This window comes from Pseudophryne corroboree, chromosome 8, assembly GCF_028390025.1.
Source record: "Pseudophryne corroboree isolate aPseCor3 chromosome 8, aPseCor3.hap2, whole genome shotgun sequence".
Lineage (NCBI taxonomy): Eukaryota > Metazoa > Chordata > Amphibia > Anura > Myobatrachidae > Pseudophryne > Pseudophryne corroboree.
Genome location: NC_086451.1, coordinates 72,511,975 through 72,539,740, shown reverse-complemented (window position 1 = coordinate 72,539,740; position 27,766 = coordinate 72,511,975). Strand labels below are relative to the sequence as shown.

General features: G+C 47.8%; 1 protein-coding gene across 4 annotated transcripts in view; it reads left to right on the top strand.

The window, feature by feature from the left end:
- AK1 (adenylate kinase 1) overlaps window positions 1–26,061 on the top strand; it is a 162,661-nt gene extending 136,600 nt beyond the window's left edge. For all 4 annotated transcript variants that reach the window (XM_063936644.1, XM_063936646.1, XM_063936647.1 and 1 more), the window contains 4 exons: window positions 4,158–4,321; window positions 15,036–15,152; window positions 18,262–18,453; window positions 25,670–26,061. In XM_063936644.1, coding sequence (XP_063792714.1) covers window positions 4,158–4,321; window positions 15,036–15,152; window positions 18,262–18,453; window positions 25,670–25,738 — 542 coding nt within the window. In that variant the 3' untranslated portion in view covers window positions 25,739–26,061. The remainder of the gene's footprint in view (window positions 1–4,157; window positions 4,322–15,035; window positions 15,153–18,261; window positions 18,454–25,669) is intronic.
- The last annotated feature ends 1,705 nt before the right edge of the window (window positions 26,062–27,766 follow it).

Genomic DNA, 27,766 nt, shown 5'->3' with positions numbered 1-27,766 from the left:
TACACCACCAGTAGGGAGTCCCTCAACTACTTGGATGTATGGATAACAATCAAGGATGGCACATTAAACACTAGTCTGTATTCAAAACCTACGGACAAGAATGTCCTATTGAGGGCCAACAGCCATCATCCGAAACCCCTCAAGGATGGACTCCCCAGATCACAAATGATAAGGGCTTCCAGGATCATCAGTGACCGATCCAGTTTGGATCAAGAACTAGAGAATATGGTGAGCAAATTCGTCCAACGGGGATATGACCATCGGAAATTGCAACTACAGAAAAAAGAGGTCATGGACATTCCCAGAGAAACCCTATTGAGACCGGTGACGCGGCAATCTAAAGCGGTTATTCCATTCGTCAATACCTTTAACACTGCTAGCCCGGTGATTCAGAGAGCAGCAAGGGCCTTATGGCCCATAGTGGCCTCAGATAAGAAACTTCCAGTGTTTAAAGAAAAACGCCCCATGCTTTGCTTCTCCAGAGGCAAGAGCATAAGGGATACTATCGTGCACTCTGATATCACGGGATTCCAGAATGAGATACAAAGGCCATCCAACTTTCTCACCAAAACACCGGGGTGCTACAGGTGCCCTAAATGCACCACTTGTAACAACATGATAGTAGGGTCGACCTTTAAACATCCCCACAAAGAGAAGATCTTTCAAATTAAGCAAGTTGTGACCTGCACGACCACACATATTGTATATATTCTTACCTGCCCATGCCACTTGGTGTACGTGGGCAAATCCATTAGAACTTTCAGAGAGAGGATGGCCCTCCACAGATCCGCGATCAAGCAAGCTCTGATGGGCAAACCCTCAGAACAACCCGTGGCAAGACATTTTGCTCTTATGGGCCACTCATTGAACGACATCAAGCACCAGATAATAGACCACGTACCGCGAAACATACGAGGAGGGGACAGGGACCGCAAGTTACTTCATATTGAGTCCAAATGGATTTATGAATTAGGAACTATCAGTCCAGGGGGACTGAACGAGAAGTTTTCCTGGAACATTTTCTTATGAGCCAGTGAAGGACTGCACGCATGTTTTACCCACCCCTTGCCCTTGTTCCTTCCATCCCTCTCCTTCTTTCCTCCCTTTCCATCCTTCCCTCCCTACCACCCCCATTCCCCGCCCCCCTTCCCCTTCCCCACCACCCCGCCACCCCTCCCCCCTCCTCCTTTCCTCCCCCTGTTTTTCCCTGTTTTCCCTGCAAATGCCTGTAGCCAGTTCTCCCTGTACCTCGCATTAACAATCCTTGACAATATGCATGTCCCTTTTATGAGTATAAGGGGGAACACATTTTGGGCCTTCACCAGACATAATGGGTATTGGCGCTGGTACCATTACCCATCAGGGGTTTATATGTATACACCATAAAGGTCTTGTTTATACCCCTTCAGTCATGGGTACCATCAACACATGCGCAAACCTGCATCATCAGACAGAGTCTGTTTGGTCAGGTTTGTTAAACAGTTACAGGAGTGATCTTTAGTTTTTGACTCCCGACCCATGTAATCCACGTACCATGGTGTGACCAGTATCCATTAATGTCTGGACCTTATACTCGTTAAAAGTTCTGATATGACCCAGATCTGTGTTGTTCAATCATGTATTCTATTGGTGGAGGGTCTCCAAGGTGATGTGGTTACAACTCCTCCACTCTCTTTCACACACGTCTGTTATAGGCACTGTACGTGTCACGGCATTGTCCAGCACATTGAGCAGCAGCGTCTTGGTTACCACCGCAACAGACGCACCAGCAATGATGTCATCACGCCGCGACCGGAAGTTAGACGGGCTTGTCACGTCTCCGGCCGCGCACTGTGCACTGGCGGGCTTCTCTGGGATATAAGGTATGTTTGTACACCTCACTCTTGTTACACACCTTGACAAAGGGGCATGTGAGCCCCGAAACGTCGGCTTCATGTAATTGTCTTTAAATACAAGTTTTTCTATTTTCTAAACCCTCGAGTGCCGCTGCCTTTTTTTGGAACTCTATATATATATATATAATCTATATATCCTTCACTTCATATTGTGCCCCAGTCCATTACATTATAATGCCCTCCAGTTCATTTTATACCACATTATGATGAGCAGGACCAGGGGCATAACTAGATATATTGTGGGCCCAAGGCAATAGTTTGTAAGGGCCCATATGTACCAAACAGTTGTGAACATGTATATAACATATAACTGTGACAGGGAAGGTGGGCCCCTCTCAGCTCTGGGCCCCATAGCAGCTGCACTGCCTGCACCTATAGTAGCTACGCTCTTGTGTTTACATTTGAAGTCACCTGCCCACTCTGCATGCACCACCTCTTTTGTGACTAGTATTGCTGATTGGCAGATGATACAGAACAGTTAGCGCTGGTGAAACCCAATCTCTGGTCCTGAGTTTTTTGGACTATGTAAAGCAAAACAGACAATTAGCCGTGACTATATTGTGCTAATGAGTAAGTGCGGCTATACAGTATGCCGCACATACGGTAGCTTGGGAAATGGTGAAAGTTCCTCTGCTGTTGCCGGCGTTTCCACGCAGTTACAACAACTTACCCCCTCACCCTTTATATAAATGACCTTTAGGGCGAAATGCGTCAAACCTGATAAAGAGGACAAGTAGAAATGTTGCCCACAGCAACCAATCAGCATTGAGCTATCATTTGGTAGAATGTACTAGATAAATGATTGCTAGAAACAAATTCATTGACCCGGCAACTCCATTTTTCACTTTAGAAAGTTTGATACATCTACCCCTTAATAAGAAATCTCCCCCTTATAATGCCACTATATTGGACCAGAAATCCACTTGCTTACCTATATAAACAGGATCATTTGTATAGATGGAGAGTGACATAACAAAACAGTTGACATGGGTGCAATTAGTGGACTAATGGCGGCTCCTTACCTGATTTTTTGGCCGGGTGGAGGTAGAGTGTGTGTGTGAGGGGTGGCTGATCTCCTCTCTGCTCTCTGCCTTCCCGGTGATTAATGGCTAACTTCATAAGAGGCTGGGCTTAAGTCCTGAGGCAGGGCTTAAGTCCTGGGCTGTTAAAGAACAGGCTGGCTTCTAGGGACTGCATCAGCTGCAGCCCCTAGAGGTCAGGCAGGGCTGCTGTAATGACAGGGGAGTGGCTTCCCATGGGAAGTATGCTCTCTGCTATGGCAGTCCAGACTGGCAGCCCCAGAGGGAGAATACATGCCCTCCCTGGGACTGCCTCTCTGGCTGTGATTAGCAGGAGTGCTTCCAATGTTAGGCAGTTTCTTGGATGTGGCAGATTTTACTGGGGAAGGGGGGAGGCTGCAGTCCTGAAGCCCATAGGTATAATCCGCCACTGCCAGGGACGCCCAGAAGGAGTTAAGGGACTTGACTATGATGCATCCAAAAGTTACGCCCTCCTAGCTAACCCCACTAAGCTGCAGATGGAGCCAAGGGTCATGATAGGGAGCACAGAATTAGAGATTGCTTAGGATACTAAGCAGACCAGGGTGTGGGGACCATTTTCTTTGGTGTGCTATAGTCAGTCACTGCAAATTCTTGCAACATAGGTGAGACGCTTATTCTCAGACAGCGTATGGTTGCTCAGAAGTTCGATGGTGGGACCAATGTGTGTCTGATCAGCAGCACGTCCCTCTGCACAAGATGGCGTCTGAGTCAATAGCATTTTTACGCAGTTCGTTGCACATGCAGCTACGTGCACCTGTGAATCAGGCCCAGAGGCATCACACTGTGCTGTCCTTTTAAATTCTGCATCTACTTACGTCAACTGGCGCGGGCACGATGTGCAGCTGAACATCCAAGCATTGAGGCATTAAGAATAGAAGTGGGTGCACAGCCATGCAGTCTGGGACCAGGAGCAAGAACCAATAACACTGCTGGACGCAGGTTCATTCTAGTTTATATTTTATGCTTTTCATTCATTTCTTTGTATTATCTGAGGGTTTTTAAAAATGTTGGTGCCCTTGGTACTACATGTCTCAGCTGAGCTGTCTGGATTTTATATCCCAGTAAAACAGTGAAAGTAAATTGTTCCTGATGATATAAAGGCATGTCTTACTGTATTGCTCTAGCACTCCCCTGCTGGACGAGCTTCAGTTCACAATTGCACTGAATAGTTGTAAGACGTTTCCATTTCTGACCCTTTCAGGTGGACCAGGCTCTGGCAAGGGGACCCAGTGCGAGAGGATCGTAGAAAAATATGGCTACACCCATCTGTCCACCGGGGACCTACTGAGGGCAGAGGTGTCCTCCGGCTCCGAGCGGGGAAAGACTCTGTCTGCCATCATGGAGAGAGGGGAGTTAGTGCCTTTGGTAAGTACAACATTAGAATTGATGAGCATGACAGATCGAATGCTGATACCGGACTAGTAAAAGGAATTCCAATTAGAGTCATCTTTACTACATAACACTTTTTCATCTCTGTAGAACTTCTGTTTTTCAAAGTTACAGTGAATGTGCTTGTCATTTTCCTCTAGGTGGCGCTGTTTTACTGGTCTTTAAAAGGCCTTATGCATATTTAATCTTTGTTTCCTCATTGATAATGGTGGTCATTCCGAGTTGATTGCTCGCTAGCAGTTTTTAACAGTTGTGCAAACGCTATGCCGCCACCCACTGAGAGTGTATTTTAGCTTAGCAGAAGTGCGAACGAATGGTTCGCAGAGCGGCTACAAAGTTTTGTTGTGCAGCTTCAGAGTAGCTCAAAACCTACTCAGCGCTTGCGATCACTTCAGACTGTTCAGTTCCTGTTTTGACGTCACAAACCCGCCCAGCGTTCCTCCAGCCACGCCTGCGTTTTTTCTGGCACGCCTGCATTTTTCCGAACACTCCCTGAAAACGGTCAGTTACCACCCAGAAACGCCCTCTTCCTGTCAATCACTGTGCGGCCACCAATGCGACTGAAATGCATCACTAGACCCTGTGCAAAATGACATCGTTCGTTGTGCTCGTACGACGCGCGTGCGCATTGCGTCGCATACGCATGCGCAGAAATGCGTTTTTTTAGCTTGATCGCTGCGCTGTGAACAAATGCAGCTAGCGATCTGCTCGGAATGACCCCCAATGTGCTGTGTTAACCCATTGTATTTTTGTCATCTTTTTTGTAAGTCTATTTTGGCACGTTTATTTGCATTTATATAAAATAGCGTTAGTTTCTTTATAATTCAAGACTAGGGTGCACAGTAGTTTCCGGAAACTTGCTCAGTAAAGGATAATAAAACATTATTTGTTTATTAAATAATAATGAAAAAATATGAGATAAAGAGGGATTCCCAGACCCCCAGACTTTATAAATTCCCAGATTTTATCATTAGCTGCAGGTCCTCCGGTAGGAAACGGTACCTCATTTGTATGGGTTGGCTTAGCATAAATGGGCACAACTGCAAATATGTGCCTACCACTTTTCTTTACATAGATAAGTATTTCTTTGTCTTGTTACCACGAGGGATCAACAAGTAATAAATAAAATGGATCTTTCAAAAGTGTGTGCCCCCATGTGTTTCACAAATGTAGTTTCTAAACTAACTGCACCCCTTTATGTACTTAAATATTGTGGGGGAGGGTGGGTTTGTTTGGGGATCACGGTTGATGACTTGACAAAAAATAAAACAGGACGCCCTGGTTTAAAATAGGAGACTCCCCGCTTTTTTTTTCTAATTAGGATATATATATTTTTAAAACAAAAAAAAAACTTCTTAAAAGTGAGGACGTCCCATTTTTTTTTTTTTTTTTTGAGCTCTTCTAGAGCCTCCCCACCCTTTTTCCATGTATTGCTTGCGGGCAGAGGTGGATTGGGAACTAAAAGTGGCCCTGAGAAATTTTGTAGAAGTGGCCCGACATGGGCAGCACAAGAGGTATAACATACCATGTAGCCATGGCAGCATCACTGGATGGCAGAGTTGCTGTACTGCAGAGATGAAGTAACAGAATGAATCAGGGCAATGCAGTGTACTGAGTGTGGTGAGCTGCCTGGGCGGTAGGCCCACATGACAACACACAAAAGAGGTCCCATAGACATGTTAGCCTACCAGGAACCTTCCTGGTGAGCCCTGTGGCCAATCCGCCCCCTGCTTGCTGGTGAAAAGCGGTGGTATTCATATGACCAGCGGTCGGGAGACCAACGGTCACATGACCTCCACCAACATCCCGCCCCCTCACTATCCCGACGGTCAGCATGCTGACCAGCAGGGACTATTTCCACTCGGTGTCCACAACACCCATAGAGTGGGAATAGAACCTTCGCCACCGAGCCTGCAAGGGGCTTGCTGCACTCTTCGCCATCTGCATGCTTCCGGGATCCCGGTGTCGGTATCCTGACCGCCGGTCAGCCATACCACACCCGGTGAAAGGCCCTCATTTTTTCCTTTTTGAGGCCTATGGAGATTGTGGCTCTGAAAGAGCCTCACCTACCACTGCTTATGGGCCTAATTCAGACCTGATCGCTCCTCTGCAAATTTGCAGAGGTCTGCGATCAGATAGTCGCCGCCCATAGAGAGTGACAACCCACCCCCATACAAGTGTGCAAATGCATGCGTATGCCGTGCAAAAACCTCGCCAGACAGCGGACATCTGCAAATCCGTTCGCAACTCACTCACCATCGAATGATTTTGCCATTCTGTGCAGTCTGTGCATATTCCAGGACTTACTCCTACAGAGCGATAGAAACAGGCTGATCGGGCCGGAGCTGACATCACACACCCTTCCTGAAAATGCCTTGGGAACTCCTGCATATTTCCTGACACTCCCAGAAAACTGCCAGTTACCACCCACAAACGTCCACATCCTGTCAATCACTTTGTGTACATCTAGCTATCGGAATTTTTGCACCATTCTGTCGCTGTTTGGTGTCGCATCTGCAGTGCATACGCATTCGCAGTCAGTCGATAATCTCCCACTGTGCGATTTCACACAACAGAGATGAGGACGCTGCTTATGCCCCTTGTTAGTGCTTGTTTCCGAACACACATGACCTCATGATGGATGGTGATCAAGGGGTTTCCTTGTTCCCCCCTCAACTGTCCTAAGCAACTGAGGGGTAGATCAAACTTTCTAAAGAGGATAAGTGGAGCTGTTACTCATACCAACCAATCAGATTCAAGCTATCATTTATCTTGTACATTCTATAAAACACCACATAGAATCTGATTGGTTGCTTTGGGAAAATCCTCTACATGTTCCTCTATGGAAGGTTTTATACATTGACCCCTAAGGGCTTAGACACAATTTCAAATGTAAAAGTTGTATCTGTTATTGACCAAGGGGTCTATTCATAAGCAGTGAAAACAGTGGAAAAAAATGCCTGTGGAGAAGTTGCCCAAGGCAACCAATCAGCTGCTCCGTACAATTGTATAGTATGCAAATTGTAAATGTTACCTCAATGTTGATTGGTTGCCATGGGCAAATTCTCCACTGGCTCACTTCTCCACTCTTTTCACTGCTTCATGAATAGACCCCCAACTGTGAAACTTTCAGGAGCTGGACCCTAATTCTACAGGAATAAAAGTTTACAATTGAAGTTGATATGGAAAACGTTCTGTAAATAAAATGTAATAAGTAACTGGCAGTAACTCTGTCTGATGAGGGGCGTGGCCACGACGGCTGAGGAGTAGGCAGCAGGTCTCGGGAGCTCCCCGGCTACCAAACTCCTGACATCAATCCTGACTCCCTCTGGTGCTTTTACCCGGCCGAAACACCCACCCTGTGCTGCTGGGCATCGACGGGCGTCCCTCTCCGTGATCTCCGGATCCCATAGAAGCGGCAATCACCGCCGTCCGGCCCTGCGGCCTACAACTCCTCCGGATCCCCGGCCTCGATTTTGGCGGCCTCGGCCGCGGGACACCCGGAGCTCGAGCGGCGGGCTGCTGCTGATGCCAAACGCCGCGGGAAGACTGTGGGGGGGGGGATAACCTCTCCTCTGCCTTTCGGACTGTGACCTGGGACCCTGAAGATAGGTCGATAAGCAGGTACTCCTGGGGAAGGGGAAGAGACACTGCGGCCATTTTAGGAGTGGATTATAAAGGCTGCAGCCCATGCCTGCACATCTGAAGGGCTGCCTGATAGGATTCTCCTGTGACTTGCAAACTGTTTTTTGATCTCTGAGACCTTACTGTAAGTTGCTCTCACCCATTATCAGCCTCTCAATATCTATATTACCTATATTAACTCAACATACTGTTGGAAGCACAGTCAGATGTTCCCGCTGCGCAGCTCTCCCATTCTACCACATAGAGGCTGCATATAGATTGGATCTGGCTACGCTGCTGTACTGCACTAATATCCTACAGTGTACTACACACCAATATCCTACCCCTGCCTCCTGGAACTGCTGCAGGAAATTCCCTCTTCAATATTCCTGTCCGTATTGTTGCTTCTACACCAGTCTGTATTTTCTACCCATTGATATTTTGACATAAAGACCGGGCACGGTTGCTTCCCGCCACTGATTGTATACGTCCTTGCTGCTACTGCCTTCTAACTACACTTCTATTCTGAAAACCCTGCCCTGTGGTAGGTGTGACTGCTCCTGTACAATATGGTTAAGGGCGGCCAGAGTGCGGCGGCGGCCAAACTAGAAAGATATGCCAGGCAACCCACTCTCAGGGTGTCATCGGCTCCTTCTCAGGGAGCCTCTCCGACCCACTCGAACTCCCCCTCTGTGTCTGCGGCCGGTTCCCCAGAGGTGGCAGAGGCGCCGTCTATTCAGCAGGTGCTGGAGGCTATAGCTGGCAGTGAACAGCGTCTCTCCGATAAGATGGAAAAGGTGCAGTGCGACCTCTCCTTACTCCGACAAGATGTTCAGCGTATCCGTGAGAGAGTGGGTGAGGCGGAGACACGGGTCTCCAACCTGGAAGATATGTGTGGCCCCCTGAAGCAATCCGTATCCACGGTGACCCAGCAGGTTTCCTCCCTTCAGACCAAGCTCTTAGATATGGAGGGACGGCTGCGCAGGAATAATGTAAGATTTGTAGGCCTGCCTGAAAGAGAAGAGGGCTCGCAGCCGGAGGACTTCCTCGAATCTTGGTTTAAGGAGATGTATGGCGCTGAGTCCTTTACGGCCCAATTCACGGTGGAGCGTGCACATAGGATACCATCTCGGCCGCTACCTCCTGGTGCCCCTCCTCGCACCTTCATCGCCAAATTCCTACATTATAAGGACCGGGACTCAGTTCTCCGCCTAGGTCGTACGAAGGGCCCGCTGGTCCGTAATGGAGTCAAGGTGTCGGCCTTCCCGGATTTTGCCGCAGACGTCCAGAAGGACCGAGCCCAGTTTATGCCCATAAAACGGCGTCTGCGAGACCTTAACATCTCATATTCCATGCTGTTTCCTTCAAGGCTCCGAGTTGTGGCGGATGGGGAGACCAAGTTTTTTAATTCCCCCAGAGAAGCGGCACACTGGCTGGACAGATTTGCACCGGGTGCTCGGCAGCTAGCTCCGGACTGATCTCCTGAGATGCAGAAGCTGGGGCCTGATTTACCGGAGGGAAAGATCATAGATCGGGGAGCCCCCCCTCCTTTGCATTGGTGGCTCAAGACTTTTACGTCCAAGTGGTGTTGATTAGAGAAGGATTAGAGGTTTAGTTGGGAATCTAGGCCTTCTTAGCACTTGGAAGTTTGGGTTGCTGGTTTGGGATAAAAGTATGCCGGTGTTCGGGGGGGTGTACGGGGAGGGGAGGGATAATTGGGAAGCTGCCGGTTGCGGCTCCCTTTGTTACTGTTTTTGGTTTTCTTTCTTTAGTTTGTTATTTTTCTTACCTAAGTTTTTTCTGAAGCAAGGATGTTTAATGATTCAGACGCTGTGGCTTATTTTTGGCATGGAATGTCCGAGGTCTGAATAACAAAATCAAACGCTCTTTGGTTCTAAATATGATTAAAAAATATGACCCGGATATTGCATGCCTCAGTGAGACCCACTTGGAGGGAAATAGGTTATTGTCTTTACGACGGGCCTGGGTGGGATGGGCTTACCATGCCTCTCATTCTTCCTTTTCTAGGGGTGTCTCGGTTCTGATTAAAAAATCAGTGCAATTTGAATTGTTATCGATCAAAACTGACCCGCATGGCAGATTTGTATTTATGGAGTGTAAACTGAGTTCCCAGCCCTATTATATTTTAGCGGTGTATGTCCCCCCTCCTTTTTCATATGCTGTGCTGCAGCAGTCTGCCTCTTTTATTGCTCCATCTCCTACCACCCCTGTGATATGCCTGGGCGATTTTAATAATATCCTAGATGTATCCTTGGACCGATGGCACTCCCCGAATGTTGCGCTGGCGGGTGGTGGCCCTACCAAGTTTGCTGATTTCTTGGATAGTTTGCAGTGGGTGGATCCGTGGAGACTCCGTCACCCTGCGGCCCGTCAGTTCTCCTGTTTTTCCAGTACTCATGGCTCCTTCTCCAGGATTGACCTGATGCTGGTGTCCCCTGCCCTTGTCCCTGGGATCATCGACATCCACTATGAGGCTCGAGGGGTCTCTGATCACTCCCCTCTGTTGATGACCATTGCTGTGGGGGGTCAGAGGGGGCACTCTTATTGGAAGCTGCACCCCTCTTGGCTGACCCAACTGGGTGACTGCAGTGACCTGGAGACTCAGTGGGGGGTACTTTAACGATAATGTAGGGTCAGCCCCGGGTACGATAGTTTGGGATTCATTTAAGGCGTTTTTGAGAGGTTCCTATATTAGACGCATAGCGGCTCATAAAATGTCCTCAAGGGAGAGAGAACAGGCCCTTGAAAGCGACGCCGGGGAACTAGAGTCCCAATATTTGCTGGATGGTGCCCCAGCGACGAAGGTACGCTGGCTAGTGGCTCAGTCGGCTTGGATGGCCCACCTGTCCGATAAAAACTCACGCTCCCTCCTTTTTAAAGCTACTAATATTTATATGCAGGCTGATAGGACGGGGGGACTCCTGGCTCGTCTGATACACTATGATCGTCCTGGGTCTACGATCACCCAGATGTCTGGTGGGGATGGCTCCTTTGTTGACACCACGCCAGACATTGCGCAATTATTCAGATCCTATTACTCTGAGATATATAGCTCACAATTGACGTGCTCTACTCTAGATCTCTCATATTACCTGGGGGGTATTGCGATGCCCGCACTTTCCTCTGGGGCCTGTGAGCAGCTGGAGGCGCCCTTGACGCTCGAGGAGGTGACTGCGGCCATTGGCATGTCCCCTAGTGGCAAGGCTCCGGGGTCTGACGGGATTCCCTCTGAGGTCTACAAGAATCATATTGATTTTTTTGGGCCCAGACTCCATGCCCTATACTTAGATATATTTGCCAATAACGAGCTTCCCCTCTCTATGTCAGAGGCAATTATAATAGTGATTCCAAAGCCCGGTAAGGACCCTAGGTCTCCAGACTCCTATAGGCCGATCTCCCTGATTCCCAACGACGCTAAGGTCCTGGCAAAGATATTGGCAGTACGGCTTAACACAGTAATCACCTCCCTTGTTCACTCGGACCAGACTGGCTTCATGCCAGGGAAGTCCACATCTATTAACCTCCGTAGACTATATACCATTTTGCAACTCCCACATGACTCCCCTTCTGACTCGGCTGTGGTCTCGCTGGACGCGGCCAAGGCCTTTGACAGCATTGAATGGGCTTATTTATGGGAGGTGATGACACGTATGGGCTTCGGGCCCAACTTTATCAGATGGACTAAATTACTGTACCAACATCCGAGTGCCAGGATCTTGGTGAATGGCTATGTATCCCCATCCTTTCCATTATCCCGTGGTACTAGACAGGGTTGCCCCCTATCCCCCACGCTGTTCGCCTTGGCCATCGAGCCCTTGGCATGCTTGGTAAGATCGCACCCAGATATTAAAGGAATCTGTACGGGCTCACGTGAGGATAGAATAGCTCTCTACGCAGACGACATGTTGTTGTTTTTGCAGGACTACACCAAGTCAATGCCCATTCTGCTGCGTGTGATAGAGAGCTTTGGAGCTCATTCGGGTCTTAGAATTAACTGGTCTAAATCATACATTATGCCAGTCATAGGCTCCCCTCCTCCTGTTCCCAAAATCTCCCTGCCATTATGTTGGACAACACAATTTAAATACCTTGGAATCCAAATAACTAATGTCCCTTCTGATTATATCCCTCTGAATCTGGACCCAACCATGCAGTGGGTCATCAGCAAATCCAAAATTTGGTGTAGGCTTCCACTGACGGTCTCTGGTAGGGTCAATCTCATTAAAATGATCATACTGCCCAAACTTTTATATATTATTCTCCAGTCCCCGGTATATATCTTCCCAATATTCTTTAGGAAATTGAATAGCGTTTTATCCTCACTGATATGGGCCAATAAAAGACCTAGAATACAGTTAAATACCCTTACCAGGCAGCGTTCAGACGGCGGCCTGGCTCTGCCTAATTTTCAGATATATTACTACGCTGCTCAGCTGACTCATATCAGTGTATGGGCGCAGGATTCTAGCGCTGATTCTTTACATTGTGAGTTTATTCGCTGTTACTTCCCTCACCTATCTCCTATGCAGGTGCTGCTAAGTGGGAACATGGCTCGGTTTCTCCCCCCTATTATTTTTCAGGCCTTAAAGATATGGCGGGCCCTGAGAGTTCTCTTGGGGTACGACGACCTGGACCCAGATACCCCCCTTTGGTACTCTGACTGGCTCCCTGAACTACATGCACTTGAGGGGCGGGAGGTATGGGCCCCTAGATCGGTGGTTTCTATATCCCAACTCTACCTAGATAATGTACTGAAATCCTTTCAGCAGCTGAAAGATGAGTTTGATTTACCCAACTCCTACTTTTTCAGATACCTTCAACTTCGTCATGCCCTCCAGGCCCAATTTGCTGAGTCCCCCCCACGAATCCTCCCATTTCCCATCAAGACCTTTGTGGCTACATTGGGTCGGGCTAAGATGGTCTCCCTTGCGTATGGATATCTCCTGGCTAAACTCCATGCGGACCCTCTGACACGTCTCCGTGGAAAGTGGGAGGAGGATATAGGTCCAATAACTGAGGAGGACTGGACCCTTGCTCTGGAATATCCTGCTACAGTTACCAAGTCTCTCAGATATCAGCAAATTCAATTTTTCATTCTACATAGAATTTATATAACTCCAACTAGGCTGGCTACTTTTGGGACTGGTGGGACTGGCCTCTGCCCTAAGTGTGGGGTGGATGCGGGTACATTCTGGCACCTAGTGTGGGACTGCCCGAGGTTGCGGATGTTCTGGTCGGGGGTTAGGTCAATCCTGGAGAATACGGGAGTGACTGGCGGACTGCTTACCCCGCAATTTTGTATTTTGGGGATGGAGGGCTCTACTTCTATGCCTGTTTCGGTGGGTCTTTATGCTCGCAATGTATGTGCCTTGGCTAAGGTTTGCATTGCGAGGCTCTGAATGGCTCCTGGTGGCCCTTTAATATCTGCGCTCAAGTCCCTGGTTAACGATACAATATTCAAAGAAAGATATATATATATATATATATATATATATGAAGCAAAACGCTTCAGCCAAATTTGAAAGAGTCTGGTCTCCATGGCTGAACTCCCCCCATTCCCAACTGGTCCCTTAATCACAGTGTGAACTGAAGTGATACCACATAAATGACTTACAGCTTAAGGATATTCGTTTAAGATGGTTGGCAGTGGAGCACTGCGTGCTCGCCTAAGCATATACTTGACTATTGTGCTCCTGAATCAGATGATCGGTCCTTCATACGCTTCTATCTAGGTGCTTACTATTTTTTGTTTTAGTTATGTTTGTTCTGTTTATTTGTTCTTTTCTTGGTTAGCTTAAGGGCAAAAATTAATAAAAATTTAATGGAGATGTACATAATGGTTGCGGATCTTGCGGATCATAAAAGACCGAAAAATCGAAATGCATGCTCACTCCCTTATAGACATAGCAGTTAATCCACTGATGTTAAATTGTACCATAAATGAAGTTCTGATATGACTGATGTATGTGATATGCTATTGGTCTGCAATGTCTGTACCTTACTCTTCATTTTACTGAATAAAAATACTTTATTAAAAAAAAAAAACTCTGTCTGATGAGGCCGTCCCCACTTGCGCCCGTTTTGCATCTCACTGAGGATCATTCTATGCATGGAATTGGTGGGCTCCCTGGTAAATTTGATATTCTGTCTGAGCCTGGATGTAGTTGCCCAGTGATCCAGGACCTGGAATTATTATTGTTCAAAGAAAAACGTCATATTTTCATATTTATTGCCTTATGGTATAAATAGTTGTTATATGTTTGAATTCCCATATAACTGGATAGGAAGCTTTGTAGTAGTTTCAGTCATACTAACTCCTGGAAGGGTGTAGTATGGTATGCCGGCCGCCGGGCTCCCGGCGACCAGCATACCGGCGCCGAAAGCCCGACCGCCGGCATACCGACAGTGTTTTATTCTCCCTGCAGGGGGGTCGTGGACCCCCACGAGGGAGAAAAAGTGTTGGTATGCCGGCTGTCGGGATTCCGGCGCCTGTATACTGTGCGCCGGAATCCCGACAGCCGGCGTACTGAAGACCACCCTCCTGGAAGGTAGAATAATAAGACAACAGAAAAATTAGGATATGTTCACAAATCTTCCTAGAAACTACAATAATGTTCTAAATGCTTCTCATGGATTCAGTCACGGCTTCTGTTTTAGTCATTCGTTGCTTAATCTCATAGGATATGGCGCCCCCTGCTGCTTTGACTATGAATGCATGAAAAGGAAAGACTACCACTCACTATAAAACATGCACGTGATCTGGGGACGGTCCATTTGTTTTAAGAATTCTGGCTTCTGCAGGGGACACATTATATATTCTGCTTGCACAGGAGTAATTGTACACAGCACACTCAGCGTCCTGCCAATGCACCTCCTGTATACTAGAAGCTTGCCTCAATGCAAGGAGAGGTTATAAAAGCACTTGTTTCATAGTTACTGTATAAAGCATTATCATTGTGTATTTTATGCACCAAGTAAATAAGAGCAGTACACATTGATACTGAAAACATATTGTCTTGTCGCTAAGTGCTCTCTCCTTCCCTAGGACACAGTACTGGACATGTTGAGAGACGCTATGATTGCCAAGGCTGATACCTCTAAAGGATACCTCATAGATGGATACCCACGTGAGGTCAAGCAGGGAGAGGAGTTTGAGAAAAAGGTGAGGAACCTGCTGGCTGATGACACTCTTCTTTGTAGGTGACGTCTCCACTTTATCATTATAAATCTTACACTCTCACTTATATTTTATATATATATATATATATATATATATATATATATATATATATATATATATGTATATTGGTTTCTAGACCAACTGTGGGTCAGTGCACTTTTTTATTTTCCTTCTTCACCTACTGTATGTCGACATGTACTGAGCTTGGAAGTGGGTGGGGACAAAATAACCTGTAGCTAATGAAATCATAAGAATGTACACAGCAGCACAGAGTATTTCAAGGGAATAGTGTACTGATTTTGCGCATCAGTCACCTAATCACTCATGTGATGTGTTTGTGAGGACAAGGCTGCATGTGACAGGGGCAGTGATAGAATGTGGGTACGAGAATGGAGGCAGGAGGAAGCCACAGACTGGCAGTTATATAGTGGTAGGAGCAGCGTCCCCCAGCAGCACAGAGTATATATCAGGAGATGAGTGATGTGTTAGTGAGGACAGGGCTGCATGTGACAGAGGCAGTGAGATGATGTGGAGAGGGGAATGGAGGCAGCAGGAAGCCATAGGCTGAGAGTTTTATATAGTGCAAGCAGCTGGGTTCCCAGCAGCACAAAGTATATCAGGAGATGAGCGATATGTCAGTGAGAACAGGGTTGCATGTGACAGGGGCAGTGAGATGATGTGAGTCGGGGAATGGAAGCAGTAGGAAGCCACAGAGTACAATAGTGGAAGGAAGGAGCACATTTTCCCAGCAGCACAGAGTATATCAGGAGATGAGTGACATGTTACTGAGGATAGGGCTGCATGTGACAGGGGCAGTGAGATGATGCGAGTCGGGGAATGGAAGCAGTAGGAAGCCCCAGAGTACTATAGTGGAAGGAAGGAGCACATTTTCCCAGCAGCACAGAGTATATCAGGAGATGAGTGATATGTCAGTGAGAATAGGGCTGAATGTGACAGAGCAGTGATATGATGTGAGGAGGCAGCAGGAAGCCACAGACTGAGAGGTACATAGTGGAAGGAGCAAGGTCCCCAGCAGCACATCACAGAGTGATGTGTTAGTGAAGACAGGGCTGAATGTGACAGAGCAATGATATGATGTTAGGAGGTGAATGGAGGCAGCAATAAGTCACATACAGAGTTACTGTATATAGTGGAAAGTGCTGGATCCACAGCAGCACAGAGTATCTCAGGAGACCAAGGATGTGTCAGTGAGGACAGTGCTGCATGTGACAGATCAGCAATATGGTGTGAGGAAGGGAATAGAGACAGCAGGAAGCCACACACTGAGGGGCCTACTTATCATTAATTGTATATTCAGTGTGATCTGACATGACATTAGCGCCCAAGATTGCATTGCAATATGCGATTACTTAGGGTAAATGTTTTAACATGCATCCGTAGGGACAAGGGCTTCCGAAAGGAGCCTGTCCTTCGATGTGCTGTAAGGGATAACGGGGCTTGTGTGCCCGCTGACCACACATGCACAGTGGCCATTTCCGGTGGAGGGTTCCAGGGGACTACATCCGTGATTTGTAGCCCATAGGCTACAACGGGCTACCATCATCTTCAGATGGCGGTAGCTGTGGGGGCCAATATGCAGCATTGCATCCACTGTAGAAATTTATGGGGGATGCGGCTGCAGGCGGGAATGGAGGGGTGTCTCTGTGATACATTCAGGGGATACTTAATATTTGCGGTTAACCCCCAAAATGGGTGTATTCGGAAATTAAGACTCAAATATACAATGGTCAGTGGCCCCTGAGAGGTATATAGTGAAAGGAGCAGGATCCCCAAGCAGCACACAGGTTGGTGCTGTAATGCAGGAACTTACCTTTATACAAGTTCATACATCCAGCTCCTTAATGGTATTGCCACAAACAGGTCAGTTCCGTCTGTGTGAGCAATCACTACGGAGCCTTTGTCTGCCTATTACTTACTGTACTTTTTCCTTAGCACCTGACATTGCTATAACACCATGACCAGAATATATGTCCTACATGATCACATAGGAGTCCTTACGCTTATTTCATGTATGGTGTGGGAGAAAGACAAGTGACGGTAGCCATATCTGGGGGCAGATAACGCCCTGGTAGCTAGCGTCTGCTCTCACAATTAGAAAATCTAGAAAACAAAATGTCATAGTCTTTATAATTATCTCTATTGTAACTTGTCTTTGAGGTCTCCCCATAAATCAGCTACAGTAGAATAATACAAAGTTTATAGTATCCCAATTATAAGTTGACATAAAACAGCTTGAATCATTCTCAGCTGTAGATGTAACTGTCCCCATGATATCTTATTTATATTGGCCACGCAAATGAGTGCAGGCTATTGTTCTCTGTTATCAGACATGTCCGGCTCTCAGAGGCTATCTGTGGCATCCTTTGAGAGACAGGAAATGATGTATGTACAGTATGATAGGATTCTATACTACAGGTATATGCAGAGTTAGCTTCCTCTATAATTCAGGGCTTAATTCAGACCTGATCACACCAGCAAAATTGTTCTCTAATGGGCAAAACCATGGGGGTAATTCAGATCTGATTGCTGCTGGCGATCAGATCTGAACTGCGCATGCGTATGCACCGCAATGCGCAGGTTCGACGGTCGGCTGCAACAGGAATCGCCGGTCAACGTCGGGATTGTGCGAAGGATCCATTCGCATGGGCGTTCGCAAGGAGATTGACAGGAAGAGGGCGTTTGTGGGTGGCAACTGACCGTTTTCAGGGAGTAATCTAAAAAAGATTTTGAGGTGCCTCTGTGCGCTATTGTGGAGCAACCTGAGAAATATTTTGAAAAGGAGCCACAAACAATTCCAAAAACAAACAGTATACAAAGAAAAATCAAAATATAGCGCTCAGGCGCTCACACTTGAACACTTCCCTTAATGTTTTTTGCTAATCTTTCGTTCGCTATTCTGCTAAGCTAAGATACACTCCCAGAGGGCGGCGGCCTAGCGTGTGCAATGCTGCTAAAAGCAGCTAGCGAGCGAACAACTCGGAATGAGGGCCATAGTCCCATTTATAACCCTATCACTGTCTCACATTGTAGATTGATATAGTCCCATTTATAACCCTGTCTGTCATTGTAGATTGCTGCTCCATCACTGCTGCTGTACATTGATGCTGGGTCTGACACAATGGTGAAACGATTACTGAAACGTGGTGAAACTAGTGGCCGGGCTGATGACAATGAAGCCACCATAAAGAAGAGGCTGGAGACTTACTATAAAGCCACAGAACCCGTCATTGCCCTGTATGAGAAGAGAGGCATTGTGCGAAAGGTACAGACAGTCTGTGATCGTGAACCCACAGCCGGCTACATCGTCCATAACCTAGGCTTATATTATAAAGGCATATTGGGAAATATAGTGGTGGTGGTATTGTTACTAATATAGTAAATGGTAAAATAATAAGACTTGAATGTTCCTTCTCTGCATTTTAGAGTTAATGTCATGCCATGGTCTCCATGTTTTACTCTGTGGAGATACATTACCCGCTGTAGAGAGAGTGGAGCAGATGAATTAAGCTTGGAGAAGGGATAAAGCAGTGATAAGTGCAAGGTGATAACACACCAGCCAGTCAGCTCCTAACTGTCAATTTACATATTGGAGCTGATTGGCTGGTGCGTTATCACCTTGCACTTATCACTGCTTTTTCTCTGACGTCCTAGTGGATGCTGGGTACTCCGTAAGGACCATTGGGTATAGACGGGCTCCGCAGGAGACTGGGCACTCTTAAAAGAAAGATTAGGTACTATATCTGGTGTGCACTGGCTCCTCCCTCTATGCCCCTCCTCCAGACCTCAGTTAGTGTCTGTGCCCGGCCAGAGCTGGATGCACCCTAGGGGCTCTCCTGAGCTTCCTAGAAAAGAAAGTATTTGTTAGTTTTTTTATTTTCAGTGAGATCTGCTGGCAACAGACTCACTGCTACGTGGGACTGAGGGGAGAGAAGCGAAACTACCTGCTTGCAGCTAGCTTGGGCTTCTAAGGCTACTGGACACCATTAGCTCCAGAGGGATCGAACACAGGCCCAGTCCTCGGTCGTCCGGTCCCGGAGCCGCGCCGCCGTCCCCCTTGCAGAGCCAGAAGAACGAAGAGAAGTTGAAAATCGGCGGCTGAAGACTCCGGTCTTCATTAAGGTAGCGCACAGCACTGCAGCTGTGCGCCATTGCTCCCTTAACACACCACACACTCCGGTCACTGATGGGTGCAGGGCGCTGGGGGGGGGGCGCCCTGGGCAGCAATTAGATTACCTTACTTGGCGAAAAGCACATAATACAGTCTGATAAACTGTATATGTGCATTAACCCCCGCCATTAAAGTACATAAAAGGACAGAAGCCCGCCGCTGAGGGGGCCGGGCCTTCTTCCTCAGCACACCAGCGCCATTTTCTCTTCACAGCTCAGCTGGAAGGAAGCTCCCCAGGCTCTCCCCGGCAGTATCCTGGTACACAAAGGGTAAAAAAGAGGGGGGGCACATAAATTTAGGCGCAAAACTGTGTATATAAGCTGCTATAGGGGAAAAATCACTCAGTATAGTGTACATCCCTGTATTATATAGCGCTGTGGTGTGTGCTGGCATACTCTCTCTCTGTCTCTCCAAAGGGCCTGGTGGGGGAACTGTCTTCAAATAGAGCATCCCCTGTGTGTGTGGTGTGTCGGTACGCGTGTGTCGACATGTCTGAGGTAAAAGGCTCCTCTAAGGAGGTGATAGAGCGGATAAGTGTGTGGGAGGGTGTCTCCGTCAACAACGCCGACACCTGTTTGGATATGTGTAAGTGCTGAGGTAAAATTATTGCACAAAAGGTTAGGGAACAGAAAGGAAATCTACCCTGGTCTGTCCCTATGTCACAGAGTCCTTCAGAGTCTCTCTATGTTCACTATCCAAAATAACAAAGTATCGACACAGAGTTTAACTCCACTGTCGACTACGATAATGCAAAGTTACAGCCAAGAGGGCTAAAAGATATTCAATATATGATTATTGGAATAAAAGATGATTTGCATATCACTGATGACTCATCTGTCCCTGACACGAGAGTACACATGTTAAGGGGAAGAATGCTGAGGTAAATTTCCCTCCTCTCATGAGGAAAAAGAGCGGGAATCTCCAGACAAGAGACGGCAGCTTCCCACAAGAGAATTCTTAGGCTGTATCCTTTCCCCACTAGGGCCAGGATGTGTTGAGAATCTTCCCCTTGGGTGTCCTGTTTGCACTAGCTATTCTCAGGGATCCTGCAGATAGCGTGCACATTCTAGTATACTACCCAGACCGGCGATTGTGTCGGCATGGGTTTATAGCGCTGTGGCAGCGTGGACAGGTACCTTATCAGCAGAGATTGAGACCCTAGTATGCATATAAATATTTTAAGATGCTGTCTTAAGTTATAGATATATAATTATAAAGCATGCCCAAAGGGACATGAGTATACTGGGTCCTAGAGACAAAAGCTATGTCGATTTCTGCTTGACGTGTCCTGTAGAATATACATTGGACAGATGATGCCGACTTAAGAGGCATATGGAAAGCTGAGGATTGTGTGGAGAAAGGTTCTCGGGCCTGGTCTCCACAGTTATAGCTGGTAATTCTGATATTTTGCCTTATATTCCTGCACAGCCTAGGAAAGCACAACATTATTAAATGCAGCTTTTCGAATAAAGAAACAAGAAAGTCTGAGGTGCGTCCTTTCTTGTCAGAGCCGGGGGCAGAGGAAAGAAGCTGTACAACACAGCTAGTCCCCAGGAACAGAAGTCCTCCCCGGCCTCTACAAAAATCCACCGCATGTCGCTGGGGCTCCACAGTCGGAGCTAGGCCCGGTGGGGACACGCCTTCGTAAGTTCAGCCACAAGTGGGTTCACTCCCTGTTAGATCCCTGGGCAATAGAAATTGTATCGCAGGGATACAGGCTGGACTGTGAAAAGATGCCCCCTCACCGAGGACCCGGCGGGCTTCCCCCCAAGAGAGGGAGCCAGTGTTAACTGCAATTCGTAAATTGTATCTTCAACAGGTGGTGGTCAAGGGTCCCCTCCTTCAACAAGAGGGTGTTATTATTCGACCATGTTATAATCCCGAAACCAGACGGTTCGGTTAGACCCATATTGAATTAAAATACCTGAACAGAAAAGGTTCAGGTTCAAGATGGAATCTTTAAGAGCGGTCATTGCATGCCTGAATTGAATCGGGACATAAGGGATGCATACCTTCGTGTCCCCATTTATCCACCTCATCAGGCGTACCTCAAAATTGCGGTACGGGATTGTCATTACCAATTTCACCAAGGTAATGGCGGATATGATGGTGCTCCTGCGGAAGCAAGGTGTCACTATTATCACATACTTGGATGATCTCCTCATAAAAGCGAGATCAAGAGAGCAGTTGTTGGACAGCGTATCACCTTCTCTGGAAGTGAAACGGCAACACGACTGGATTCTATATATTCCAAAGTCGCAGTTGGTTCCTACAGCTCATCTGCCTCGCCTAGGCATGATCCTAGACACAGACCAGAAGAGGGTTTATCTCCCGATAGAGAGAGCTCAGGAGCTCATGACACTGGTCAGGAATCCATTGAAAACCAAAACAGGTGTCAGTGCATCACTGCACTCGAGTCCTGGGAAGGATGATGGCATCATACGAGGCCATCCCCTTCGGCTGGTTCCATGCAAGGACAATGGAACTTACTGGACAAGTGGTCCAGATCACATCTTCAGATGAATCGGTTAATCACCCTATCCCCCAGGGCCAGGGTGTCTCTCATGTGGTGGCTGCGGAGTGCTCACCTTCTCGAGAGCCGCAGATTCGGCATTCAGGACTGGGTCCTGGTGACCACGGATGCAAGCCTCCGAGGGTGGGGGGCAGTTACACAGGGAAGAAAATTCCAAGGTTTGTGGTCAAGCCAACAGACTTGCCTTCACATCAATATCCTGGAACTAAGGGCCATATACAACGCCCTAAGTCAAGCGGAGTTCCTGCTTCGCGACCAACCGGTTCTGATCCAGTCAGACCGCAGGGGCTCATGTAAACCGCCAGGGCGGCACAAGGAGCAGGGTGGCGAGGGTAGAAGCCACCAGAATTCTTCGCTGGGCGGAGAATCAAGTAAGCGCACTGTCAGCAGTGTTCATTCCGGGAGTGGACACGACCTCCACCCGGGAAAGTGGTGACTTCATCAGGAAGTTTTCACGCAGTTTTGCAAATTGATGGAAACTGCCTCGGGTGGACTACATGGCGTCCCACCTCAATAAAAAGATAAAAAAGGTTTTACGCTGGGTCAAGGGACTCTCAGGCGATAGCTGTGGTCGCACTAGTAACACCATGGGTGTTCCAGTCGGTCTATATATTCCCTCCTCTTCCTCTCAGACCCAAGGGCTGAGAATTGTAATAAACGGAGGAGTGTGAACAATATTCTTTGCTCCGGATTGGCCAAGAAGGACTCGGTACCCGGAACTGCAAGAAATGCTCTCAGAGGACCCATGGCCTCTGCCTCTCAGTCAGGACATGTTGCAACAGGGACCCTGTCTGATCCAAGACTTACCGCGGCTGCGTTGGACGGCATGGCGGTTGAACGCCGGATCCTAGCGGAAAAGGGCATTCCGGATGCAGTTATTCCTGCGCTGATAAAGGCTAGGAAAGACGTGACAGCAAGACTTTTTCACTGTATATGGCGAAAATAGGTTGCTTGGTGTGTGGCCGGGAAGGCCCTACAGAGGAATTCCAGGGGGGGTCGATTCCTGCACTTCCTACAGTCAGGAGTGGCTATGGGCCTAAAATTAGGATCCATAAAGGCCAAGATTTCGGCCCTATCCCTTTTTCTCTCAAAAAGAACTGGCTTCACTGCCTGAAGTTCGGACGTTGTTACAGGGGTGCTGCATATTCAGCCCCTTTTGTGCCTCCAGTGGCACCTTGGGATCTTAACGTGTGTTGGATTCCTAAAACCCCACTGGTTTGAGCCACTTAAGACCGTGGAGCTAAAATATCTCACGTGGAAAGTGGTCATGCTTTTGGCCTTAGCTTGGACTAGGCGTGTGTCAGAATTGGCGGCTTTGTCATGTAAAAGCCCATATCTGATCTTCCATATGGAAAGGGCAGAATGGAGGACTCGTCCCCAATTTCTCCCTAAGGTGGTATCATCGTTTCATTTGAACCAACCTATTGTGGTGCCTGCGGCTACTAGGGACTTGGAGGATTCCAAGTTGCTGGACGTAGTCCGGGCCCTGAAACTTTATGTTTCCAGGACGGCTAGAGTCAGAAAAACTGACTCGCTATTTATCCTGCATGTACCCAACAAGCTGGGTGCTCCTGCTTCAAAGCAGACTATTGCTCGCTGGATCTGTAACACCATTCAGCTTGCACATTCTGCGGCTGGACTGCCGCATCCTAAATCAGTAAAAGCCCATTCCACGAGGAAGGTGGGCTCTTCTTGGGCGGCTGCCCGAGGGGTCTCGGCTTTACAACTTTGCCGAGCTTCTACTTGGTCGGGTTCAAACACTTTTGCAAAATTCTACAAGTTTGATACCCTGGCTGAGGAGGACCTTGAGTTTGCTCATTCGGTGCTGCAGAGTCATCCGCACTCTCCCGCCCGTTTGGGAGCTTTGGTATAATCCCCATGGTCCTTACGGAGTACCCAGCATCCACTAGGACGTCAGAGAAAATAAGAATTTACTCACCGGTAATTCTATTTCTCGTAGTCCGTAGTGAATGCTGGGAGCCCGTCCCAAGTGCGGACTCTCTGCAATACATGTATATAGTTATTGCTTAACTAAAGGGTTATTGTTATGAGCCATCTGTTGAGAGAGGCTCAGTTTTTGTTCATACTGTTAACTGGGTATAGTTATCACGAGTTGTACGGTGTGATTGGTGTGGCTGGTATGAGTCTTACCCTGGATTCCAAATCCTTTCCTAGTAATGTCAGCTCTTCCGGGCACAGTTTCCCTAACTGAGGTCTGGAGGAGGGGCATAGAGGGAGGAGCCAGTGCACACCAGATATAGTACCTAATCTTTCTTTTAAGAGTGCCCAGTCTCCTGCGGAGCCCGTCTATACCCCATGGTCCTTACGGAGTACCCAGCATCCACTACGGACTACGAGAAATAGAATTACCGGTGAGTAAATTCTTATTATCACTTCTCCAGGCTTAATACATAAGCCCCAATGTTTGATGTCACATCAGCCACGCCCAAGTGATCTAAATTCTCAACCACGCAAACTCTCACACACTAGGGTCACTTTCATCAATAAACAAATGGCGCACCAGTATGTTTGTGGACATATTGTACTAAATGAAAGGCTGTACCACGTTCGCTGGCTGTAGCGCTTGTCCGCTGAGGCTCCACCTCTTAAGGAATGTAGTTATAATATGATCATATCTGAGCGCATGGTGTCCCACGTCCAGATACGTATTGCTGTGTGACACGTAGTCCCACCTTCTCAGCAGCGTCACAGGTGGAAATTGTGTTCAATGTTAGGAAACTGTGGAAAAGTTTTATATGCTTTATTGTTCCATAATAAAGAAAAGTAATAAAAGGGGGCAAATCAATTATTTATCCCCCGCCCCCAAATAAATAAATAAATGATCTGAGATTGTCTCCAAGGGAATATACATTCTAGCACGTGGTACATACTGTATATGTCCCCAGGTATTATGCCCGTGTGTGCGTCTTATGCTTATTCCTTCTGCGACTTTATGCAGATACCACTCCAAGTCCTTACCCTGGTATACAGGCGTGTGTCTGAATGTGCAAGAACTGAGGCGCCCACTGTCTGCTTCTTTAGATGCTCAAATACCAATAAGTGTGTCTCTAGACGCAACCATCATTTGTACCATTGCCCCACGGCCTCCAAAGTGAACGATTATGCGTCTGATTTCACATCCACTACAGCAACATGACCACAAAACCCCCATAACACGCCCATAACACAGAACATTTTTGTGCATCTGAATAACGTCCTTCCAGTCACTGCCCAGGAACTCCCAGCCAGGGCCATCTTATCAGCATCGGCACTGGGGCCCCTAAACACCCATTCACAGGAACCAATTAAATAAAAATCATAACATGCCCCTCCTGTGGTCACGCTCTATCTCTCTACATGCTTCCATACAGTGAGTGGCTGTAAGTACTCTGATTGGTGGATAGCTACAGCCATCTACCAATCAGCATGCTGACAGCCATTCACTCTCTGACTGCAGGATGGGAGGCAGGTAGAGAATGCTGCCTGACCGTCATGATTGTCTGACCAGCCAATCATTACGGATTTGAAAAATGACAGTGAGGAGCTGTTTGGCTGGTGCGTTATCACCGTATCACTTCTTTATCCCTTCTCCAGGCTTAATACATCTGCCCCAATATTAGGAAAAGGTATTGTTTAGGAAAGCATACTGGAAGGAGCATATGTATTCATGGATTTATGTCACGTTATAGGAGTTATAGGAGTTATTGAACGGGATAACAGTCATCTTATTGTGTCCAGAGTCTGAAAAGTTCCTATAATGTTTTATCTTTCCAACAGATCAACGCAGAGGGATCAGTAGATGATGTCTTCAAACAAGTCAGCCAAGCTCTGGACGGCCTTAAATAAACAGCAATGCAGACAAAAAAAATGCCTTATTTTTCTCTATAAGCAGCAGTGTCTGGCCTTATTCTCTGACCCCCAGAAATGTTACTATGCGTGTTGGAAAACAAAAATAACAAACACATTCAGCCAGCCTAATTTATTATTATTCTGTCGGCCCATCATTGGTTTCACGCGTCACACTGTCCCTTCCAGAGACTTGAAAGAATTTGCCCCTCTTCCCGTAGGAAGGTGCGATCTGTAACCCTGCCCCCCCTCTGTCTGTCCCCAGAATGTTGATATCCTCACTCTTTTCCTGTTTTCTTGAACAGTAAACAACTTCAAGGAAATATCTGCAGTCCCTTGCGTTTGGCTCCTGTGTTTTTCTTCACCAACCTTTTCACTCTCTCTCCGTCCGGAGACATTCCTTTCCAGAGCAGCAAAAGGTTGCTTGAGAAGTGCGTCACCTCCAGGAGCCAAGCATGGCCAGTTATTGTTTGTGTGGCCTTGTTCGCAGTGACAGGATAATAAGATCCTTGCTCATGGGTTAAGCTGAAGTTAGTGATTGGGCTGTTTCCGCTGGGAAGCCTTCTGTCTCCTTGCAGAAAGCTGTACGGTCACCTCTGACCTTGATATGAAGGGACAGGCCGGAGGGGGGGCTGGAGGATAGGAAAAACAGTAGACCGGATAGCACATTGTCCTCTGGGAGGTGTCTAATATGAAATGGTACATTTGTCACATACTTTTTCAGCAGAAAGTGATCCTAAGTAAGTATAGCATAACTTGAATGGAATGTTACAACAGGATAAGGTACTTAACCTCTCCTAGGGCCAAGGGGGGATAAGGTGTCGCTCGTGCCCTTTGTGTGTGTGTATTAAACTGAAATTAATTTATGAAGGTCTCACTTAATACTTCGCTTCATCCGTCAAGAGCTTCAACCCAACACATCCCGTAATCGGCCTTCTCCTTCAAATATACCTCCCTGTTATATCTGTACTTGTGTGCCATTTATTACAGAGCTGTACACTTCTATTCATTGCTTTACAGACAAGGGGAAAATAAATGATTACAGCTCATTTATTTATTTTTAACCAATATATTCTGTTTGTTTGGAGTGTTTAACACTCCAACTCCTGGCGCAAATATAGATATTAACTAACTAGGTGCTTCATCGCGCCCTACGGGCGCTCTTCACACCGTCGCAAGGGGCTACGCCCCCTTAACCCTTGCATGCCTTTCTGGGGTTCAATATTTGTATTATATAAAGTATTACCTGCATTCCTTTGTTAGTGGTTAAATATTGCACAATGAAAGGGCGTGCGATGGTGAAGGAGGCGCAGCCCCTTGCGACGGCGTGAACAGCACCTGCAGGGCACGATGTGCAGAATGTAGCGGGTGCGGGGGGGACTGCGATGGTGTCTGTAGATTCTGCAGGTGGAGGGGGGGCAGAAGTGGGGGTGGGGCCCGGATGGGGAAGAGTCGGGAGGTGCTGCGGGTGGGGGAGGGGCAGAGGAGTGGGGGATGCAGATTGGGGAGGGGTCCGGAGGCACTGCAGGTGGGGGAGGGGCAGGGGTGCCATGGGTGGGAGAGGGGCAGGTGTGGGGATGTTGTGGATGGGTGAAGGGTTCCGGAGGTGCTGTGGGATGGGAAGGGGCGGGAGTGCCGGGGGTGGGGTAGGGGTCCGCAGGCGCCATGGGTAGGGGAGAGGCAGGTACGGGTGGTGCGGCGCATAGGGAAGGAGGTGCTGCTGGTGGTGGAGGGGCAGGTGCAGTGGTGCCATTGGTGGGGGAGGGGTGGGTGAGGGGGGACCGCGGATGGAGGAGGGTGTCTGCAGATGCTGCGGGTGGAGGGGGGCAGGTGTGGGGGGAGACATATAAAGGGGGTGGATGGTGGAGGGGGCCTGGAGGTGCTGTGGGTGGTGAAGGGGTGGAGGAGTGGGAGCCGCGGGTGGTGTAGGGGGTCTGGAGGCACAACGTGTGGGGGAGGGGTGGAGTGCCGCATGTGGTGGAGGGGAAGGTGCGGAGGTGTGGTGCATTGGGGAGAGGTCTGGAGGCG